This window comes from Monopterus albus, unplaced genomic scaffold, assembly GCF_001952655.1.
Source record: "Monopterus albus unplaced genomic scaffold, M_albus_1.0 scaffold98.1, whole genome shotgun sequence".
NCBI lineage: Eukaryota > Metazoa > Chordata > Actinopteri > Synbranchiformes > Synbranchidae > Monopterus > Monopterus albus.
Window position 1 is genome coordinate 782,084 of NW_018127978.1, and position 22,368 is coordinate 804,451.

The 22,368-nt window shown below is 43.0% G+C and overlaps 2 protein-coding genes and 1 long non-coding RNA gene across 3 annotated transcripts in view; 2 read left to right on the plus strand and 1 right to left on the minus strand.

Moving 5' to 3' along the window:
- nrd1b (nardilysin b (N-arginine dibasic convertase)) overlaps positions 1-16,645 on the plus strand; it is a 24,186-nt gene extending 7,541 nt beyond the window's left edge. Inside the window, exons 14-31 of the mRNA XM_020609142.1 lie at positions 1,483-1,541; positions 1,911-1,965; positions 2,180-2,284; positions 2,947-3,070; positions 4,569-4,646; positions 4,895-5,014; positions 5,233-5,284; positions 5,743-5,893; positions 6,765-6,892; positions 7,598-7,760; positions 7,986-8,017; positions 8,425-8,563; positions 9,091-9,138; positions 12,117-12,169; positions 13,237-13,320; positions 13,399-13,606; positions 14,898-14,981; positions 16,262-16,645. Coding sequence (XP_020464798.1) covers positions 1,483-1,541; positions 1,911-1,965; positions 2,180-2,284; positions 2,947-3,070; positions 4,569-4,646; positions 4,895-5,014; positions 5,233-5,284; positions 5,743-5,893; positions 6,765-6,892; positions 7,598-7,760; positions 7,986-8,017; positions 8,425-8,563; positions 9,091-9,138; positions 12,117-12,169; positions 13,237-13,320; positions 13,399-13,606; positions 14,898-14,981; positions 16,262-16,474 — 1,896 coding nt within the window. The 3' untranslated portion in view covers positions 16,475-16,645. The remainder of the gene's footprint in view (positions 1-1,482; positions 1,542-1,910; positions 1,966-2,179; positions 2,285-2,946; positions 3,071-4,568; positions 4,647-4,894; positions 5,015-5,232; positions 5,285-5,742; positions 5,894-6,764; positions 6,893-7,597; positions 7,761-7,985; positions 8,018-8,424; positions 8,564-9,090; positions 9,139-12,116; positions 12,170-13,236; positions 13,321-13,398; positions 13,607-14,897; positions 14,982-16,261) is intronic.
- Positions 13,446-20,582, minus strand: LOC109965267 (uncharacterized). The gene is made up of 3 exons (XR_002275612.1): positions 20,496-20,582; positions 14,806-14,945; positions 13,446-13,531 (listed from the first exon to the last, which is right to left on the minus strand). It is a non-coding gene; the product is annotated as an uncharacterized LOC109965267 (long non-coding RNA).
- Positions 20,583-20,699: 117 nt separating this feature from the next.
- LOC109965263 (sterile alpha motif domain-containing protein 9-like) overlaps positions 20,700-22,368 on the plus strand; it is an 18,171-nt gene continuing 16,502 nt past the window's right edge. The window contains exons 1-2 of the mRNA XM_020609140.1: positions 20,700-20,786; positions 20,878-21,021. The gene's annotated coding sequence lies outside the window, so the exon portion shown is untranslated. The remainder of the gene's footprint in view (positions 20,787-20,877; positions 21,022-22,368) is intronic.

Genomic DNA, 22,368 nt, shown 5'->3' on the forward strand with positions numbered 1-22,368 from the left:
TGATTTGAAACCATGACGGCGTAGTGTTCTACCGACAGTGACCTTTGAAACTGTGGTCCCAGCTCTCTTCATGTCATTCCTTACCTTTCTTATCATCAGTGATACCCCACGAGGTGAGATCTTGCATGGCGCCCGAGTCCGAGGGAGACTGACAGTCGTCTTTAGCCTCTTCCATTTTCTAACAATTGCTCCAACAGTTGATCTATTTTCACCAAGCTGCTTGGCAATTGCCTTGTAGCCCTTTCCAGCCTTGTGGAGGTCCACAATTTTTGTCTCTGGTGTCTTTTGACAGCTCTTTGGTCTTGCCCATGGTAGTAGTTGGCGTCTGACTGACTGTGGGGTGGACAGGTGTCTTTAAAGAGCTCAGACAGGTGCTACTAATTTAGATTAATGAGTGGAGTAGAGGTGGACTTTTTCAAGACACAGTAACAGGTCTTTGAGAGCCAGAATTCTTGCTGTTTCTCAGGTGTTCAAATACTTATGTTCAGCAGTGCAAGACAAATAAATTCTTTAAAAATCATACAGTGTGATTTCCTGAATTTTTTTTTTTTAATTCTGTCTCTCAGAGTGGGAATGCACCTACAATGTGATTTTCAGACCCCTCCATGATTTCTAAGTGGGAGAATGTGCAAAATCGTAGGGTGTTCAAATACTTCTGTTCCTCACTGTATATGGAGGTGGTGTCAAATAACAAGCATTTAACCGAATAATCATTTGTCACTTTTAAAGCAAAAATACACAAAAAGCTGCTAAAATCTAAACATTTTCTGGTTTTGTCCATGTGAAGCTGTTGTAAACTGGGTGTTTTGGTGGTTTTGACCTTTTAAGACATGACCATCAATATTCTAGCTATGAACTGATTAATCCACAAATAATCTATAGATTAATTGGAAGTACCAACCCTGAAGTAAACATCAAAAGATCAGTACATGCAAAATGCCATAGTCTTTACCTTTACATTCTGTGTAGACACACGAGCAGTCGTCCATCAGATACGTTGGAATCCAGATGATCTGGACCTTTTTATTGTGAGGTCAGACTTGGTGAGACGCCTAAAGTGTTGCTAATCAGTGGGTCAGAGCTGGATGTTTACAACACACTGTTGTAATTTGACTGTTTGCCTTAGTTTTTTCTTTCAGATATGTTTGACCAAAATAAACAAACTACAGCTGTTTTTAAATGGATCAGTGATTGGCAGAAGTGAAATTACCTACTGATGCTTTAACTTCTTATGGGGAACAAGACTGACAGTGTGGCACTGGACTGAAGTTGGGATTGTTTGATGGGGGGTTTGACCCGTCACCTGGCACAAACTGTGTGTGTGTTTACTTCACCTTTCAGCTGTGATGCTGCTGCCTTTCACATCGAGGTCACTGAGCTGTTGAAACAGTCACAAGTGAATAAGAAGAAGGAAAGCTGCCGTTTCTTCTTTCTGACCGATTCTGTTCCGTTCTGAACACGCAGCACTGTTTTTCTCTGCAGGTGGTCCATTTTGTGTTCCAATACATGAGGATGCTCCAGACTCTGGGCCCCCAGCAGAGGTCAGTTCCTCACAGACACACATGGTCTAGACTCAACATGCTGCAGCGACAGTCTTTCCTCTCATTCTGCTTCAAAAACACAATTTTTAAAAATAGAACTCTGGTCAAGTGTTCACATAAACCTGACATTATATTTTTAAGTAGAAGTTTAATTGTGTTGCTGGAGTTTCTCTTAATCCCTGAACATGAAAAAAGAAACTGGAATCTTCAATTACATCTAAATAATTATTGTCAGTCTGTTTTTGCTCATGTTACTTTGATCTCTTAATGCAATGCAGCTGAAGAAGGCCAACAATAACTATGTGCATCTTTGTTTGAGTCTTTTTGCTACAAAAAACTTTATATTTGAGTGAACTTGATGTTTTTCAGGATCTATGAGGAAATTCAGAAGATAGAAGCCAACGAGTTCCACTATCAGGAGCAGGTAGTGCTGCGCTGACTCACACCGTGCAGCCACAGAATCACACAGTCCTGTACAAACCTTACAGCTGCATCTCTGTGGTGATGGAGCAGGCTTTTTAAAATCATAAAGAGTTTATCAGGGAAACGTCAGCTGTGATGTGAGTGTAGCCTTACCGGCCTGTGACATGTTCTTCTGTGTGTCCCTTTCTCTTGTGTGTCTGTGTGTGGACTGACAGACGGATCCCATCGAGTTTGTGGAGAACATCTGTGAGAACATGCAGCTGTTTCCCAAAGAAGACTTCCTGACCGGAGACCAGCTCATGTTTGAGTACAAGCCGGAGGTAAGTGGGACCCCATCCAGATCTGATCTAGAATCAGTCTGAGGCCACATTCCAAACTCTGTTTTAAACTGGTTTAACTTTATTTTGTCAAATTACGGCCATGTGCAGTTGTATCCGCACTAGGGACGTGATTATGATTATTTGTCATTAAACATTTAACAATTTAAATGTACTAACCGACAGTGTATGTTTGGTCTAAGGTTTATTCTGAGCTCATATAGCAGTTAACCTTTATACCACAGAGGGCTGAGTTCATCTTGGCAGTACAGACAAACAGCACAGTGCAAGACAGCAGCAAGGCTCAGTGTTAATACTGTGAAATAAAGAAATACTAGTTCAAGTGCATCTTGCGGTGTTAAAACAGCATTATTCGTGAAATGACCCTGCTTCTCTGGATGTGGAAAGCCCAGAGTGGCTCATTGTTAATGTAAGAAAGTCAAACATACAGTGATGTGACAGTTACATGAAGAAGAATAGAAAACAAGGATGGATGAAAGGCCAATATTTCAGGTGTTTTGGATGATTTTTCTGGAGCTGTATACATTTGGTTATGATAGAAGTAGAAAGGGGAGAAAGCAGTAAAGTCCAGAGGTTACTACAGATATGCCAGGTGTATACAAACATTTCTAGCATGCCCAGTAACAACAACGGTGTGTGTTCAGGTCATCAGCGCTGCTCTGTCCCTGCTGACTCCCGACAAAGCAAATCTGCTGCTGCTGTCCCCAGAAAACGAAGGTCGTTGTCCACTCAGAGAGAAGTGGTTCGGTACCTGCTACAGCGTGGAGGGTACAACACACACACACATCTTCTCAACCTTATGAACACATTGGTTGTCTGAGTGCTGGTGTGTTTTACAGTAACCAGGTTACTACCGTGCATGGAAAGACAGAAGGAAGAACGGTCAGCTGTGCTCAGAACCAGTTTGTCTTGGAAAAGTGTTTGAGGTTTTTCTGAAAAGCCTCACTGAACTGTGTGAAGCCATTGTAGAGAGGGAGGACACCTGACATTGTTTAAAAATGGAGACGAGAGTGCCCATTTCACATTTCCCCTTGTACTCGGTTGTTCACATGAGAAGTGACAATGTGTTGTGTAAAGAATGGGAGAAAGTTTGCCCTCAGTCTCACAGCAGTGAGAATGTCAGATGTCCTGTTGCTGAAAGCCAAAAACAAAAATGACTCAGATTCTCCCAAATCGTTCAAGACTCACGTCCCGAGTCTTTCTGTTGTAGTTACATGCATCTGGCCAGTGGTGGTTCGAATGCATCAAAACAAGGCACCATTTCTGAAACAGTTGGTTCAAAGCTTTGCAAAGGCTCTTTCTGCCATCACTACCACACACCGTGCACTATTTATTGGCAAACGATCAAAGACAAGCAGCTATGTGTCGAACGCCACGGTCTTCGTCAGGATTACTGGCCTGATGATTTGGGAGAATCTGAGTCATTTCCACAGGATGATTGTGTGTAAATAAGCTGTGTGACAATACATTTTCTATGCATTGATTATGTTTCACCTACAGATGTGTTATATATGAGAAGGTGTTTGCCAACCGTACGTATAGCCTGCCTTCTTCTGGGTATAGCCTAACTTTAACATTTCATTTGGAGAAAACGGGGCCCCCCTAATGCCGAGTGTTTGTGTGACTGCAGCACATGAAGACATGAGTGTTTTCACTGGAGTCTATATTGATAAAAACTATTTGCTCAGGTGTTTTATAGGCGACTTTACAGTTTTCTCACTTAAAGCCTCTCCTGCTTTAGAGCCCGTTTTGATTCATTTAGGCTACTGCACACCTCGTGATAATAAGGCAGAATAAAGGATAATAATGACTAAATATGGCCATTAAAATGCCTAAATAAATGAAACACAACAACCAAAACGAGGCATGTGACCAGAAACACTGACTGGGGATCAGAGGATCAAATGTTTGATTATCAGGTAGTGCAGTTGCCAACTGACTCAACTGCCTCAGAACCAGTAGTTGGAAACTTTGAAACTACCGAAATTTGAAAGGTTTCATGAAATGACGTGACTTGGTCGCTTTGATACAAGCCTTGAAGCAGCGCGGTGAAACAAGTCGATACAGTTTTGAGTCCGACCATTGCTAGCGTGCGGACATCTCCCGGTTTTTTTGTTTGTTTGTTTGTTTGTTTCTAAAATCTGAAGCTCTTCACCCACTGACGAGCAGCTCTGACAGAGTTTACTGGCTCCTTAAAACAATAGAAAGTAACTATTATAAAAGTTGACTGTCTTTAAACTTGGGTGTGTTTGTTTTGTCTCTGCAGATATCCCAGAGAAGTGGGCTCAGTGCTGGGCAGGAGACTTTGAACTCAACCCTGAGCTTGCTGAGAACCAATTTATCGGTCAGTGTCTGTCGTGTCCTATTAGTAGGAAGAACAGAAGCCACAGCAGCATTTTGTGTGGTTTATGTTCAGTAGATGATCTGAGGGTTTGTGTGAGCGTGCTTCGTTAACCTGCAGTAACAGTCCCAACACCAGCTGTCATCAGTGTGCACAGACGTACTGATGTCAGTGAGGACTATTACCTTGAGGCTTAAAGCTGTCTGATCAACAGATTTATGATCTTGTTTTCCTTCTCCTCTGTGCTGCAGCCACGGATTTCACCCTGAAAATGTCGGACTGTCCGGACGCCGAGTTTCCTGTCAGGATTGTCAACAACGAGCGAGGCTCTCTTTGGTACAAAAAGGACAACAAGTTCAAGATCCCCAAAGGTGAGCTCAGCTGTCATGTCAGCCATGTGCTCCGACTGATGAGAAGGTGCTGTCGCTACATGAACATCATCTGGGACCAGTTGTTGACTGTTATGCCTGCTGGCTTAATGTTGTTTTGTTTGTGTGATCACTGTGGAGTATATGAGATACTGTCTGTCAGAGTGGGTCAAGAATCTGCTCCTCACACACAGTTTATCATGTGTGTTTCTGTCTTACAGCCTATATTCGCTTTAACCTGATCTCCCCGATGATTCAGAAGAGTCCTGAGAAGTAAGACAGCACTGATGCACATGACCTTTAATGTCAGTACACACAGTAAAAACCTGTAGAACAAATGTGTAGATTGTCTGGTCTGTGCCAAGAGGAACTTCAGATTTAAACAAATGATAATCAACAGATAGGATGAGCTATAAACCATGGTAGTGTGACACAAACGACGGCTGGCTGGAGGTCTGAACAGTGTAAAGAGAAAACTGTGTTCAACAGCACCAGTGGATGTCCTCACTGTAATGGGTGTGAATTCACCGGTGCTGTTGGTCTCTGGGATTGGTTGGAAACAACACAAACAAAATGGCCAGCTGCATCTTTAAGGTACAGATTGGCGGAGTACATATACTGTGGTCACAGTAAACAGTAGCTGCGCTGTCGAGTCAGTATTGGTGCAGAAATCACACAGATGTTCGATCTGTCTTCTGCTGTTGTGTTCACCTGTGCTGCTGCCGTTTCAGTCTGGTTCTCTTCGACCTCCTTGTGAACATCTTGGCTCACAACCTAGCAGAGCTGGCCTACGAGGCCGACGTGGCTCAGCTGGAGTACAAACTGGTGGCCGGCGAACACGGGCTGGTGATCCGCCTGAAAGGCTTCAACCACAAGCTGCCGGTGAGGAGTCAGAGTCTCACACACACACACACACACACACACACACACACACACACACAGAGGGTTGGACATCCTGTGAGGACAGTGCAGACAGAGGCCTAATATTCAGATTAGGGAAGCGACTGTGCAGAATTCCAGGACTTACGGTGTTAACTGTCAGAGAATGTGCTGTAGCTTGCTGTGATGCCTTGCTACTGTTTAATACAGTTCTGTTTGCTGACCACTTGTACGGGCCACACAGACTAAAATCGATGCACCTTGCCAACGAGAAAGGAAAAAAAAAAAAAAGCCAGTGCAGCCTTCTGTGTTCACGCTGTTGAGTTTGTGTTGATGAACACAGCAGCATGAAGCTTCTCCTGCTGTCTGGTGGCTGTCCAGCACAGCTGCTACCTGAGGTTATCGCAGGCCGGGGGTGGAGTATCAGACAGCAGAGAGCGCCGCTGTAGCCATGCTGCCGACGTTCAGCACACACAGTACTCTGGTTAGAAATGCTTCCAGCAAAATCATCATGAAAGTGATGCGCACCCTGCTCTGAGTATAGATGCTTTCAATGGGTGCCAGAAAATGTTGACAGATTTCCTGGACTGATGAAGTCAGCGACTGTTTGTCTCGGCATCATAACATCACTATCCTGAAGCCAAGATAAGGGTACAGACCCTGATTAGATACCGGGAGAAAATCTGTAGAAATGCAATGGTAAGGAGGAGACGAGACAAGAAAAGCACTCACAGACACATGGCGGTGTCAACCACTAACTAGTTATAATGGTTTGAAACCAGATGGTTACTGGGAGAGCTGTTGCTCAGAGTCACAGGGTCAAACTGGCAGGACTTGCACAGAAATACACAGTGACGTCTCTGCTTCCTTGCAGCTGCTGCTCAGGCTGATCGTGGACCACCTGGCAAGCTTCAGCACCGAGCCGGGCGTCTTCGCCATGTTCACCGAGCAGCTGAAGAAAACCTACTTCAACATCCTCATCAAACCCGACAAGCTGGGAAAGTACGTGTGGCACACTGCGAACACTGCTCTGTCTGCAGTCACAGGCAGCTGCGCCTGTGTGCTCCATGTGATGCTACAGGAATGTTTGAAATAGGTTTATTCACCTTTGTGCTGAGAGTCCGACTTGTGTCTGTTTGAAGAAAAGGCACCATACACACCAGATCTGTGCAGGGCTTATGATAAGATATTAAACAGTCTTGTAATTCATTTACAGACATTTTACATATTTACACAGACTCATTGTAAAGTGAGCTGTTAAATGTTTTTGTCTGTGATTTTAACAGGTTTCCCAACATCTGACTTGATTTTTATATACAGTATATGGACCTTCATTTAAGTTAGTATTCATTTTTTAAAAATTCTTATTTATTTATTATCCTAACTATTATTGTTATTTTTATATATTTTTATTTTGCATTTTTAATTATGATACATATATTTTCATTTATTTTTGTTTTGTATTATTTTTACTATTATTTGTGTTTATTTCTTCAATAATTTTTTAATTGTTGAATCCATGTGTTTGTTCATCCATAATGAGCCGTTCAGGTGCTGGAAGGTTCATGTTGCTGCCTTGACACTGAGCCAGGTTTCCATCTGTGTTCAGTCTTTATGTTAAGCTAATGAACATCTGACCTTTGACAAGAGGTAAAATGGAAACCAAACATATAAAACAAACTAACAAACATCCCTCTCCCTCCTCAGAGACGTGCGCCTGCTGATTCTGGAGCACAGCCGCTGGTCGGTCATCCAGAAGTATCAGGCCGTCATGAAGGGACTGAGCAACGACGACCTCATGAGCTTCGTCGGCGGGCTGAAGGCCGAGATGTACGCCGAGGGGCTGGTGCAGGGCAACTTCACCAGCACGGTGAGACGCTGCGAAATCAAACCAATACAAAACACAGCACAACAGAGTCGGCAAAAACAAATAGTTAACAGTTTTAAATGCTCAGTTTAATGAGGATCGTAATGGAAAAACAAAGCCACAGAGGAGTCTGAGAGTCAGCCTTTCTCCAAACACACAATATTTATAATGTATGAAAATAGATCGAGAAGTTGTGTTGTAATCTCGGCACATGGTTTCCTCCAACAGGAGTCCAAGGAGTTTCTGCACTACCTCACTCAGTGAGTATCTGTTTCATTTTAGTCTTGAATTTTCACTTGGTTTTAGAATAAAACGACTTTATTATAAAACTTAAACATTTCACCACTTACCACCTTAAAATGTAACTACAGAAGGAATCTAAGTGTCGATACTGTTGCACACTGAAGTCTCTAAGCTGTAGAGTCAAACGGAGATTTCCACAGTTTTTACATCTTGGAACTGAGCAACACTCGGTTTATTCTTTACAAGAACAACCAACCAGATCTGCTGGCGACCAGTTTCAGTGGACTGAGTGTAAAACATCACAGTCTGTTCATGTGTTTGACTTCAGCTGAAATGTTCAGACAGTGAAGGAGTCACTGAAATGTGTCCTCTCAGCCAGGCCGGTTTCCAGTTCAAACTGGTCTGTGAATGCCTCTCTCTGCAGTAAGCTGCAGTTCCGGCCGTTGTCTGCAGAGGTCCCTGTGCTGTTCCGGGTGGTGGAGCTGCCTCAGAGACACCACCTCTGTAAAGTCAAGTCTCTAAACAAAGGCGACGCCAACTCGGAGGTCATCGTTTACTACCAGGTAGGAAACCATCACAGCGTGGGGTTTATCAGTGAGGGTCAGGAGCTGCAGTGTGAGCTCATGTCATGCGGTCCAGGATGGGGCTCGGCTGCGTTGATCAGATTTGAATGTGGTTCTGAATCTGCTCATCGAATCCTTTGTTAGTAGTTTAATTTAAAAAAGGAGTATATGAAAAATTTTAAAAAGGAGTACTGTTTCTATTTAACTCAGTGCAGCAACAAAACTACTTTCAACTGTTTTGTGTAACAAAAAATGAAACTTTAGGAATCTTCATCTAATCACATTAGCAGCACACTTGGTGATTTTAACACTGATGTAAGGAGCAGTGAGCAGACGCCTGCCAAACGAGTCCGGGTACTTCATGGGCTCGGATCCAAAACAGAACCAGCTATTGGAATCAGACACAAGTGTGACTGAGGTTTCATCTCGTCTTCATCCATCCTGCAGAGAGACTTCTTTTTGTGTGTGTGTGTGTGTGTGTGTGTGTGTGTGTGTGTATATAAACGCTGACCCTGTGTGTGTTGCAGTCGGGGCTGAAGAACCTGCGAGAGCACGCCCTGATGGAGCTGATGGTGGTGAGTCGACACTTTTACTACCAACACTAAACACTAGTGCCGCAGTACTTGTAGGACAGGAAACACTTTTGATACTGGTTCTGCTGGGAAAGTCTAAATCCCACATGTAGCAACGTGAAGGCTATGAACGACCCATAATGCATCATTGTCTGTTGGTGTTAATGCCAGGCTCTCTCTGTTCACACAACATCTGTTGTAAACAGCGATGGAAAGTACATTTACTCAAATACTGTACTTGGGTGAAGTACAAATACCTCAATTGTACCTATTCCCATGTCCTGCTCCTTCATACCAGTACACAGAGACGTTACTGTGACACGGGCCGTTCTGCAGGATGAGTACTGGTACTGTTGGTACTACAAGTAGATTTGGATGCTGATGCTTTTTTCTTTAGTAACACTTTGAATCCAGGACTTCAACTTGTAACAGGGTATGTCTACGCTGTGGTATTGATACTTTTACTGTGGTAACGGATCTGAGTACTTCTTCCACCACTGTACTTGATTCAGGCTTTGGCCAGAACAGGAAGAAAACGCACTGCTGCAGTTTTTAAACATTTGAGACAGGGCTGAAAAGTCAGTAGCATAAAGATCATATAACAAATTCAAATGACAGATTTTTTTTTACTTGTAATGTGGTTTGAAATAATCAACCCTGTCAGTCTTAAAGTGTAATTGAATTTATTTACCTTGCACAAATAAAAACAGATGCAACAATGACCAATGGGAAAACAGGAATCCGTTTGCAGGGGAAGCAAAAATTCAACACAAAAATACATAAATACAGAATAAAGCACAAAGCTGCACTGTTAGAAAAAGTATTCTAAATCTAGGTTTAAAGCTCTTCTTTAAATAGAAAAAACTTAGAAAAAAATCTAATGGACTCGATTTCTAGGTCGAAGACGTTTCACCTCTCATCCAAGAGGCTTCATCAGTTCTGACTGACTAGTGTTGAGCCGGAGATATTTATCCCCCTCGGTGGTGTTTCAGTCCTTTGAAGGCCAACAATGTCCCTTAACGACTGAGTCATAGCAGCCGTATCGGTCAGAGTCATTATCTGTCTTTGAATCCTCCCCTGTGGACCGACGCTTATTGTCCTGGTGGACATGTTTGGGCAGAGATCTCAAAACAGGATTGTAGATGGATGACAAGCTTAGTCCACCACCCCTATTTGGTGAGGGGTGTTCTATTTCTACAAAAATAGCTTCCTTAACTCCTCTCTCAAACCAGCGATGTTCTCTGACCTTCAGGCTTCTGTCCCCTCCCAAGTGGACTGCACAATCCAGAAAGGCCAGACAGTCATCTCTGGCATCCTCACGAGTGAACTTGATGTTGTCATCCACAGAGTTGATATGTTTGGTGAAAGCCTCTACCTCCTAGGTCCTGATTTTAACCCATGTGTCATCCACGTAGCGGAACCAGTGGCTGGGAGCGGTATCAGTGAAGGAAGACAGGGCTTCGTCCTCAAATTCTTCCATGTACAGGTTGGTCACTATAGGAGACACCGGGGAGCCCATCACACAGACACCTTGCTGCCTATAGAAGTGCCCCCTAAACTGGAAGTAGGTAGTGTTTAAACAGAGTTCCAGCAGAGTGTATACATGGTCTGGGGTGAGGCTAGTCCTGTTGTTCAGCATGTCATACTTCAGGAGTCTCTTCTTCACCACCTTGACAGCCTCTGTGTGTCAGGAACAGCGCGTGAAGCCGCCGATAATATCGTGGGTGAACTCAATTATAAAGCCAGACGAGGATAAGCAAAACACTCTCTTTAACATGCGCACTGGCAATTAACAAAACGATACAAAAAACTGTTTAAACATGAAACGCACTTACAGGACGGTAACACAGTCCAGGGTCAAAACCAGCAAACTCACACAGCCAAGGGATCCAAAGCGAGAGGTCAGAGAGGGAAGTCCGATAATCAAATGCACACGAAACAGTCCGAATCAGGAAAGCAAGGCAGTACTCGGTAGTCAATGGCAATCTGGGGACAGAATAGGGAAATGCTGGAGAGTCTGAACATGTGTCAGAGTAAGTTGGGGACAGGAAGTGGTGTCAAAATAAAAGCATGAAACCGGAAACAGGCGGGACAGAATCATGACACTGTGGTGGGGATGCAAGTGAACAAGGATGTGACATCATATGAGACCATGGTCTTGTCCTGGTCCAGCTGCAGTTGTTTGACTTTCCTCATGAAGTCCTGGGAGTTTATTATGTGTTGCTGTGTTTTTCCCACCAAAGGAGCCAGGATGGTTGCCACTAGCTTGGCTACGTTGTAAGTTACAGAGTTGATGCTGCTGACAATGGGTGTGAGTGGGGCTCCTTCCTTGTGTATTTTGGGTAGGTCATAAATGCAGGGGATGCCTCCCCGGGGGATAGTCTGTAGTATAGTCACCGGTCAATAACTCCCTCCTTTTCCAGCTTCTGTAAACAGTCTATAACCTTCTTCTTGTAGCCACTGGTGGGGTCCCTCTTCAGTGCTTCATAGGTGGTGGTGTCACTGAGGAGGTTAGAAACTCTGGTCTGACAGTCAGCTGGGTTTAGGACTACTGTACATCTGCCTTTGTCTGCCGGAAGGATTGTGGTGATTTCCCACCATGTGGGATAAATACCACCAGTCAGGCAGAACTGATGAATCCTCTTGGATGAGAGATGAAACATCTTCTACCTAAAACTACGTCCAGATGCCTTCTTCTAAGTTTTTTCAGCACGCCCAGCTTGTTGTTCCTAATGGCTGTCTCTGTGGCTGTGATGAAGTCTACCACAGGGATTTGTTTGGGTGTGACCGCAAAATGTTTTAAATGTAGTACAATAAAAGTCCCATAGATTTGGACCAGTTAAACCCAGTCTCTGGTCATCTTATTGTCTGATCGTGTGCACATCTCAGTCTGTTGTGTTGCTGCATGAGGCCCTTGGAAAATTGTGTAGATGTGAGATTGATTAAGTGAATGAGTGTGTGCGATGTTTGTGTCTCCACAGATGCACATGGAGGAGCCCTGCTTCGACTTCCTGAGGACAAAGGAGACACTGGGGTGAGTCCTGCTCGCCGTGACACACACTCCCACTTCTTCATTCTCAACTATCGGGGTTTCCACTGCACCAGATTTCCAGACAGGCCACAGGGAAACAGTGGTGTTCTCAGAATGGGAGGAAGTACACCTACTACACACTACATGATTATTCTGGCTTGGGTATCTGTACAGATAAACACCCTAACATAGAGATAATAATGCAACAGACGTACAGGCATATTGCACGGTTTACACACACACACACACACACACACACACACACTGGGCAGACACAACATGGCTTGAATGCTGTGGTGCACAAGGGTCAGCACGGGCACGCTGACCAGCCTGCAGCCATGCAGTGTGTTGACACCGTCTGTCAGGGCCAGCACTAAGGTTTCCTCGTGCTGACCCTCGGCCACCACCAGGTGGAGCTAATGTTCTGGCTGCTCGGTGTGTGTGCATGTGAACTGTGCGATCTGCCCTGTGGTTCTTGTGCTGAGCTTCAGCGACAACCTTGAATGTCTGTTGCTTTCCTTATATGTGTAACAGTGTTGATCAGTACACTCCCTGACCGATACACACATAGTGATGTAGTACAAGTACTGTACTTTAGTAGTTTGATATTATGTTACTTTATACAGTACTTCCAATACACACATAGTGATGTAGTACTGTACTTTAGTAGTTTCATATTATGTTACTTTATACAGTACTTCCACTCTGGTACATTTGTTTTTCTAGGTTTGCAGACTTAATAACCTAAGTAAAATATTCGAATGTACCCGAAGTGTATTTTGATGCTAATAAGGATAAGGATAATCACCTTTATTAGCCAAGTATGTTACACACAAGGAATTTGTTTCCGGTACAGAAAGTTTTAAATCCAGGACTTTAACAGTACTTCTACACTGTGTACTGCTACTTGGAAAAGATCTGAGTACTTCTGCTCACAGACACAAACATTTTCTCTTTTTTTTATTTGGATTAATAATTTCACATCACACACAGAAACTTGGAGATGAATGAGACAGACATCCTCTATGCCGGACCTGATTCTTTAACCTGCTGTCACCTCTGCCCTCCAGGTACCAGGTGTACCCCACCTACAGGAACACCTCAGGGGTGCTGGGGTTCTCCGTCACCGTGGAAACACAGGCCACCAAGTTCAGGTGAGATGACGCCTTTTGACCTCAATCTGTTGAGCTCCAAGTACCTGAGGTGTTGAAGACATCGTCTCGTCCTTGCAGCACGGAGTTTGTGGAGGCGAAGATCGAGGAGTTCCTGGTTGGTTTCGGTGAGTGCTTGTCAGCCCTGAGCGAGGAGGCGTTCGGGACCCAGGTGACGGCGCTTATCAAGCTGAAGGAGTGTGAGGATGCTCACCTGGGGGAGGAAGTAGACCGCAACTGGTTTGAGGTTGTCACACAACAGTACGTGTTCGACCGCCGCAACAGAGAGGTGAGACACACAAACATTATTCTATATCAGAGGTCCTCAGTACTCAAAGGTCCAAATCTGATTTCTATTCAAGGTCAAAGGTCAGAAATTATTAGTGATAAGTATATGACCTTTATTAAACTTAAAAGCAATGTACACTGACCACTTTATTAGGGACACCTGTACAATTATATGCATTTCAATGCCTTAACATCTGAGTGTGTGAAGCTCAAAATGTTTCAGTTTTTGGTAAAGTTGTCATAAATGTATATATTCAATTATGTGTTCATTATTGAGGTCATAATTAAAGGTGGTATTGTACTGGACTACATTATATTCAGAGGTGTTCCTAATATTCTGACCCCCTCATGTTTATCAATGGGCAGGAGAAAAATATAGAAACACCAACTTTTCTTTGAATAGACTGATGTTTATTGTGGGCTATCTCGGAGGCTAACCCATGACGCTGTTTAACAACTTTTCTTTTCCTTACATTTCCACAACAGAGGTGGTGAGAACAAAATTAGTACTAGCGATAGAGGTACTATACACTCGCTAACTTAGCAGCATTAAAAGACAAGGCCGGTCAGTTTCTCTGTTAACAGCATGTTCAGCACTCCCACAGAGGGAGAAGCCTAAACCAAGTGATTTGCCTCTACTCATGATTGTCTGTCAGGCTCCAGCCTGGATCAGCTTTTTCTTCCGTTATGATTAAAAACACTGCTGCACCGGGAGACACTCATCACCAAACAAGACCCTGATGTTCATTCACAGCATCCAGAGATCTGGTGCAGGCGACTTGTGCCAACTTCAGATGCTGTAAGAAGCTGTGGTATCTCGCAGCCTTTTGCGAAACGGCTTTAACGAACGTGTGGGTCTTGTGTTTCATAGTGAAGAAAATTCTGTTGCCCAGTGCAGCAGCGTTTCACTGATGTGTTTTTAACTTTGAACAACAGCGGAGCTCCATGGCACAGACACAAGCCGATCCAGGCTGGACAGACGTTAATCATGAGTAGAGGCAAATCACTGTTTAAGTCTGTGTTGAACATACTGGTCATATAGAAACCAACTGGCCTTATCCTTTGAGCACCACTAACGCTGTAGAGAACCATACTACCTGGTTCTCTTCTCCATTCAGAAACAACATCTGATCTCAACACATATGTTACAAATTCAAATAGGCGAAGATCCACTTAATAAAAACACGAGTTTGGACTTACCGAAACCATAGGTGGTGCCACCTGCAGCAGGTCTGAGGTCCTGCTCTCTGGTCCTGGTCTGAGGCCATAACCCGAGGCACTCTCTGTTGCAGATTGAGGCTCTGAAGCTGTTCACTAAGGAGGAGCTGGTCTCCTGGTTCCTGGAGCATAGAAACAGCAGGAAGCTCAGTGTCCACGTGAGTCGCACCACATGTTACGTCTCCTGTTCATCATGTTTCTTTTGTTTTAGATCAGTTTGGTCATGACTGATGAAGCATGTGGGCACGGCGGCGTCTTTAAATGTCTCCATCCAGAACAGACTCATTATGTAAGAAAGCTACCAGTTACTAGATCAGACGTGGCCCCGGCTTCTCTAGTGCAACGTTTTCTGCTATTGGTCGAACAAAGACATCTGAAGACGTCGCCATGAACTCTGGGAAAATGTCAGGCTTTTTCTTGTTGTATTAACTAATTGTGAAAAGAATCAAGAATTAGTTGCAGCCCAAATTTAATGTCTGCACAATGTAATTCACATCCATCATCCTGACTGGTACAGTCCTTTAATTGAGTCACAACAGTGATAACGGCAATAAGAAGACATTTAGGTTTAAAGCACTTGTCAGAACAGTGTTCTAGCACGTTGCTTGAATAAAAGAAGACAATTCAGCACAAGAAAAATGAAAATATCCCACAATTACAACATGTAAACAATCGGTAAAAGGTTTAAGAGGCGTTTCTCATTCTGCGAGTTTAAATCTTCCCATCAGGCCTTTGAGAACACACAGGTACAAGCAGGTCAGCGAGTCAGACAGAACCAGCTCCACCTGCTGTATGAACTTCGCGGTGAGCCCATCTGGTTCGAATGTTTCAGTGTTTTCTGATGAAGGCCATGAGCAGCACCCCTGCTGGTCCGACAGTGGCGATAACAAACTCGGTTCATTTACTCCAGTATCTCCATGTTAGTACAACTTTATACCTCTACTCGACTACATGTCAGGGGCAAATACTGTACTTTCTCCACATTCACCTGTAGTTACTCTGCAGGTGACTTTTGTCCGGTCTGTCCAGTGAAAACTATGTACCTCCAAATTTAGTTTCTTTATATGTTAAACTCTCTTCTACTTAAGAAAAAAAACTTGGATCAGCTGAAAACTGTCACAAAATTGAAACTAGGCCTGTTACGCACTGTACATACGCAGACCTTATAGGAAATGATGCAGTGCTGTAGATGAAGCTACACACAGTACATAAAGCAGTATTCAACCACCACGCCATAAAATTGACATGTACATGGATGCAGCAGTAATAAAACAGTAAAACACTGACAGGGGCCTTCCTTCTGTTTTTTACACTCTGCTGATAATACTGTTGTAAAATGAACAGTATTACTTCTTCCACCACTAGATCTGACGGTAAAGTGGCGAGGGCTGCGACCCCCTCTCTCATCTTTAATGTCTGCTTTCTCTGCCTCCATCAGGTGGTCGGTTTCGGGGTGGAGGAGAACGACCCGGTGGATCAGAGCGCCATCTGCAGCCCTGACAACCTGCCCTCCTCGACCTACAGTGAGGTCGGTGGGCTGACCTTCTTGTCGGCCTTGTCGCAGTCGCTCCAGGACGCCACGCTCATCACTGACATCAGAGCATTCACCTCCGCCCTGCCCCTTCACCCCTACCACAAAATCCTCAGCTAGGTCCCCCCCAATACAGACCGACAGGAAACTCAATCACCTCTTCACTTCCTCTCTCATTCTAAATAAACCATGGCAACAGCGAGCATCGATACCTGATGGACAGAAACTGGGGTCCATTTTAATTTCTGTATGTGGCTGTAATAAAGCTGCATTCACTGCCTGTGGGGAAAACTGTGAATCTGAGCTTCTTGCTAATTAACATCGGAGGACATGAGGGAATTTAAGTTGGTGACCGAGATAGTCGAGTTGAAATAAGGCAATAATTTCATCAACTACCACAAAACAAATCCTCACACTGGAGAAACAGGAAGCAGAAAATATCTAGAGTTTGTGTTTAAGACAGTAAATGAAACTATTAATCAGTTATTCAAATTAAAACAGCTGTACATTAATTCTGTCAGTGAATTGCTGCAGGTCCACAACAGTGTGACGACGCAATGTGACAGCAGTTTGACACTAATGGTCATGTTGCCTCCCTAAGTCAATACGCGGTCAAAGCACAGGTGTCATTTAGAGGCGAGGAGCACAATCCTGATCCTGAACCTAAACCAGATGTGCAGAAGGTCTGATGTAGACGCCACCTGCAGAGACATTTAGCTGTGTTTTCTGCAGGACACAGTGCTGACAAACATTTAGCATTATATCCTCATCTATCAACGAACACCACAGTTAAAAGTTTGGTTTCAGATGCAGAGACTCAATTTGTCCAAAAGCCAAAGTTATGACATTTACACTGATAGAAAGTCGACACTGGAGAAGCCAAAACTACAGAACGTGGCTTTTTTTGTTTGAAGAAATGGCTTTTAATAAATAATCAGTTATTTAAATATTCTAAAGTTTTTAATGGTATGTTGATTAGCTAATGGATCGATTGCTTCAGTGCAGTTTCAGGCTTTTTAGGACACACCAGTGGGGTTTTGGTCCAGACTCGATTTAAACCTGACGACAGAGCAAAGATATCATGTTGTTTTATTTTGCTTTAAATGTTGATTGAGAGCAATAATTTACATAAAACTTCACTTATGGCGTCTTGAGTTTAAATGTTTAATCTTTTTCTTGTTGCTTTTAACTGTGAAATGATTTGATAATTCCCAGGTGAAGTGAATGCAGCATCAAGACTCCAGGCCCTGGCTTAAAATGAAGATGAGGACAGAAGTATTAATTCACATATCCAGTACCATGAGTTTACACGATCATACTGTAGGATTTTGTTACTGCACGATGTTTGTGAAGAGGTTAATTGACAGATGAACAGTATTGGGTGGGGACTGTACTGCAGTACACTATGGAGGCTGCCACTTAATTAGACGTTTTTAATTTACAGTTAAATGTTCATCCAAGAGCCACGGTTTATTGTGATTATTATTTGATTATTGTCTCAAAAATGAAAAGTTAAAGGGTGTGCAATGTGTTTTTAGAAACACTTCACTTTTTAATTGTATTCGTCTTCCATCTGACTTATTTTTATTTATTCTGTCCATAATTTAAACGACGAAAGAAGACGAAAGACGAAGACGAAAGAAGGTTAATGAAAACATGTAAAAGCTAGCAGCGAAACACAGACAGGCAGGAAATACTTGGCACGATTGTTTCCTTTGAAAAATAAATTAATTGATTATCTGAATATTTGATTGACTGTTGATCAACTAATTTAATCAGCTCTAGTCCACATACTCGACCTCCTCAAGAGGCTTATTGAGTAAAGAAACCCCAAAGATTAAACGTTAAATGAAAATACTAACATTATAAAACTACGACTACTGATTTGAAATAATGATTGTATTCTCAATGAAATCACTGGTCTATAAAACGTCCGTCGCTACTTACTGGAGCGTGACGTCATGATAAGCCACCTTTTGTCTAGAGTTGTTTTTGGCGGCCTGTTTTAATTTTAGTTTTAGTCTAGTCTTTGTGTGAAGCTGTCATTTTAGTTTTTATTAGTTTTTGTCACGTTCATACTGTTTTTAGTCGAGGAAAACTGATGACATTTTAGCTTTATTTTAGTCACAATTATCCATGACTATTTTCATCTAGTTTTAGTCAACGAAAACTGATGACATTTTAGCTTTATTTTAGTCACAATTATCCATGGCTTTTTGGTAATGCAATTCTATTTAACCCAGTCAATATAGTATAAGTACCTAGTAGTATAGATGAAACCAAAATTTTCTTTTAGCCAAACCCATTTCAAACAAGGTTATCTTATTATATTATTGTTACCTTATAGACTCAAGAATACATCCAATACACATTTTGTGTGATTTTGTGGCCACATTTCTCCCCATCTTTTTCCACAACACATTGTTTTCTTTTCCACTTCTATGCAATGAAAGTTTTTCCAAATGTCATTTCTTCTTTTTCTCCCAATGACGAATCCCGGCTGGCCGGCCATCCCTTTATCTGACTTAACTTTGTTGTAGTCTTCTAAATAATGCCGCCGAGTGGGGCTTAAGGAGGTGACGTCACCTGCGTCTGCGCAGTGCGGCCTGAAGCGAGACACAGGAAACAGAAATACTGCAAAATAATAATAATAATGTGACTAAACGAGACGAAATAACGTTATAACATTTCGTTTCGTCTCGTTTTGGTCAACGAAAATGAAGAGACAGTTTGGCATAGTTTTTATTTTGTGAACCACATTTAGTCTCGTTTTTTCGCCAACGATATTGCATTGTACATTTAGTTATAGTCATCGTCACACGACCAGCATTTTCGTTGCATCTCGTCTCGTTTTCATCACGTGATAAAGGTTCGTTGACGACGATATTTAGTCATAATTTTCGTTGACGAAAGCAACACTACTTTTGTCTGACCACTGGTCTAAACATTCAGTTTGACTAAGAAGCTGAAACTAGTTCATTTTTGGCACTTCTGCCTGATAAATGACAAATGATTAATAAGTTAAAGTAGTTCCTCTTAAACTGATTGAGCTGTTTCTCCTCTAGTTTTTAATAAATAGTTAAACTGAAACGTTTGAAGTATAAATTGAAAAGGCAGTGAAGACAGTACGCCGCTGTTCGGGTGTCAGTAAACGCACCACCAGATGTTTACACCGACAACCAGCTGTAATCGACACGGTTAACTTTGAGCTTCTCCGGTGTCACCAAACCTGATTCCTTAGAAACCAGTAACAATAAACAAACAGGGGATGACGAAATGACCACCACTGCCTTACACACCAGCATAAACTTGTGCTTATAGCAGAGCAGAGCGCAGCTGCAGCCAGTCACATCATCAGAAGGGCTGATCTGAAGAAGCTGGACAGATTCTATTGCTACAAAGCTACAGCAACCACTACCAACTGTACCAACACATCTACTGCAAAGACAATAAATAACAACCGTGAATCCGACAGTACAGTACCGCACAGTGGTGGAAGCACTGCGATCTTCTACTTCACTAAAATCTTCATTACCACAGAAAGGAATACTGTGCTACAAGCAAAAGTCCTGGATTCACAACTTAAGTCCCCAAGTATCAGCATCACGTACTCAGTTTGCAGAATGGTCCACTCCAGAATTATAAATAAGTTATATAATGGGCTTAAAATTACTGATGGGGTGAATTTATACTGCCATAACAGTGCATCATCACATGTGGGCTGTCTTTTAAAAATCTGAATCTGCAAAGTAAAGTTTAAAGTAAACGTAGAACTATGACGACAAGAACTCAAGTTAGAAATCTTGGTGTCATAACCGACTCAGACTTGAGCCTCAGTCACATCAGGAGCAAAACCAAATCAGCAGTTTATCATCAACAAACAAACAAACGGCAAAACTCATAAGACTCGTGTCCAGACACGATCTAGAGAAACTCAGTCACGCCTTCATCTCCAGCAGGATGTACTCTATAAAGTTGCTTTGCCTCTGAAAAGTAGTGGAGTACAAGTACGAAGTTACAGGTAACAGTACTCTGCACCAGCTGTCTCACTAACCGGCAGGTCAACTAATACAGCTGCTGACATGTAAACGGTAAGAAACGACCGGTGAAGACACACGGACATCACGTGTTTCAGACTCACATGAAGACCTTCGTCTCTCCGTCCACAGGGAGCTGCTCCCGAAGACCCACCCGGTGGAACCAGAACTTTATCCTCCGTCGCCGCTGCTCCAACTACAGCCGGACAACCGGCGGCCTGTCCCGCTCTTCATGTTAAACTGCGCTGCCACCTTTGGACAATTCATTTGTTTGGCGTGAAACCAATGTGCGGCCACAGAACTCAACGTCCGCCTCCTTCTTCTTCTACAGTTTATTGGTGACTTACATTTCCCACTTCTTCTTCTCCTTGTCCTTTACGTCCGGATCACAGAAGGTACGTACCGCCCCCTACTGTCCCAGGATTAGTCCCCTTACCCACTGCACGGAAGCGGGGGCGCTATATCACTGTCAATACTTTGTTTCAGGGTGTGGTGCAGGTTTCTCCTCAGCGGAAACTCCACTAAATAGAGGACAGAGGTTAAAACTCTTTTCAGGATCACATCTCACGTTCCAGGGAGATGGTCAGCAGCCCAAGTCCAGTCCGAGGAGGCGTTCAGTGACCTCAGAAGGTGAGAAACTCACTAACTGCACATACTTCGTATGGAAAAGTTGGACGCAACAGAACAGGAACTGACTGAAATGACTTCCTCAAAGGCGTCTGTCGTTTCTCAGAGTTGTTCCTATCATTCACTGTATGACTGGGTGAAAATGTTGCACTACTTTCTCATTTAATAATGAATTTGAGGTTTGTGTGGTGAAAAAGCCAGTGGCCCGATTCAGTCACAATGCAGATGTAAAATGGCTGCACAGGAACTCAACCACATCATGTTGAGTTGGTAAATTGTATCGTGAGTGTTGGTAAATACGATGCTAGATTTAAATAAATTGCCTTTCCGCAGTATTTTCCCCACCTAACAGTATTTTGTGACAGGTTCAGTAAATATCTCCCTTAGAGCATATTCAGTCACTGTGCACGTAAACAGATTAATAACAAATTTTTCATTGCTAGAGAAACGGGGCTTGTCAAAAATTAATAATATATCATATCTATGTCTCTCGGCTGTCCTGGGAACGCCTCGGTATCCCACCGGAGGAGCTGGAGGAAGTGTCTAGAGCAGGGGTCACCAACGCGGTGCCCGCGGGCACACGGTCACCACCGCGAGGCATGTTCTGAAAATAGCACTGGTCACAATGAAGCTCCGTCTAAAGGCTTTTTGTTGCTTTACTTTTTGAATCAAAAACGCTTGAATTAATGTAGATTTTTAAATGATGTTATTTATGACAAAGATTTTAAAACAAAAATGTTTTATGTATATAACAATATCTGGCCTTTTCTGAAGTCAAAGGTCAATATTGCGCGCATGTCAAAACCACAAACCTCTTTCCTGACACAGGGAGGCGGTGCAGCAACGATCAGGAGTTGGTTGTGATTTCATTTAAAATGAAAGAGAACAGACCATTTTCACAGTGATTGGGAGGAAGAGTTCTTTTTTACGTCAGTCAAAGAAAAATGTGTGCGTCTCATTTGCGGGACAATTGTTGCGACTGCAAAGCGGAAAAATGTGGAGAGACACTTCAGTACATGTGACCAACGCTACAATGCTAACTACCCACCCGGCAGCGCATTAAGGAAAGAAAAAGCCTGTGGGTTAAAGGCAGCTCTGGACAAACAATGGTCGTTTTCACGAGGCCGTGAAAAAAAATCACAAAAAGCAACTGAAGCTTCGTTTAGAGCTGCGAACTTTTTGATAAAGAGCAAGAAAGCCTTTTCGGATGGGGAGGTTTTTAAAGAAGCTATGATGATTGTTGCAAACACAGTCTTCAAAGATGAGAAGCATGGTCCCAATGTCATCTCTGCCCTTTCCGATGTCAAACTTGGAGCAAATACAATGGCTAGAAGAATATCATCTATGTCC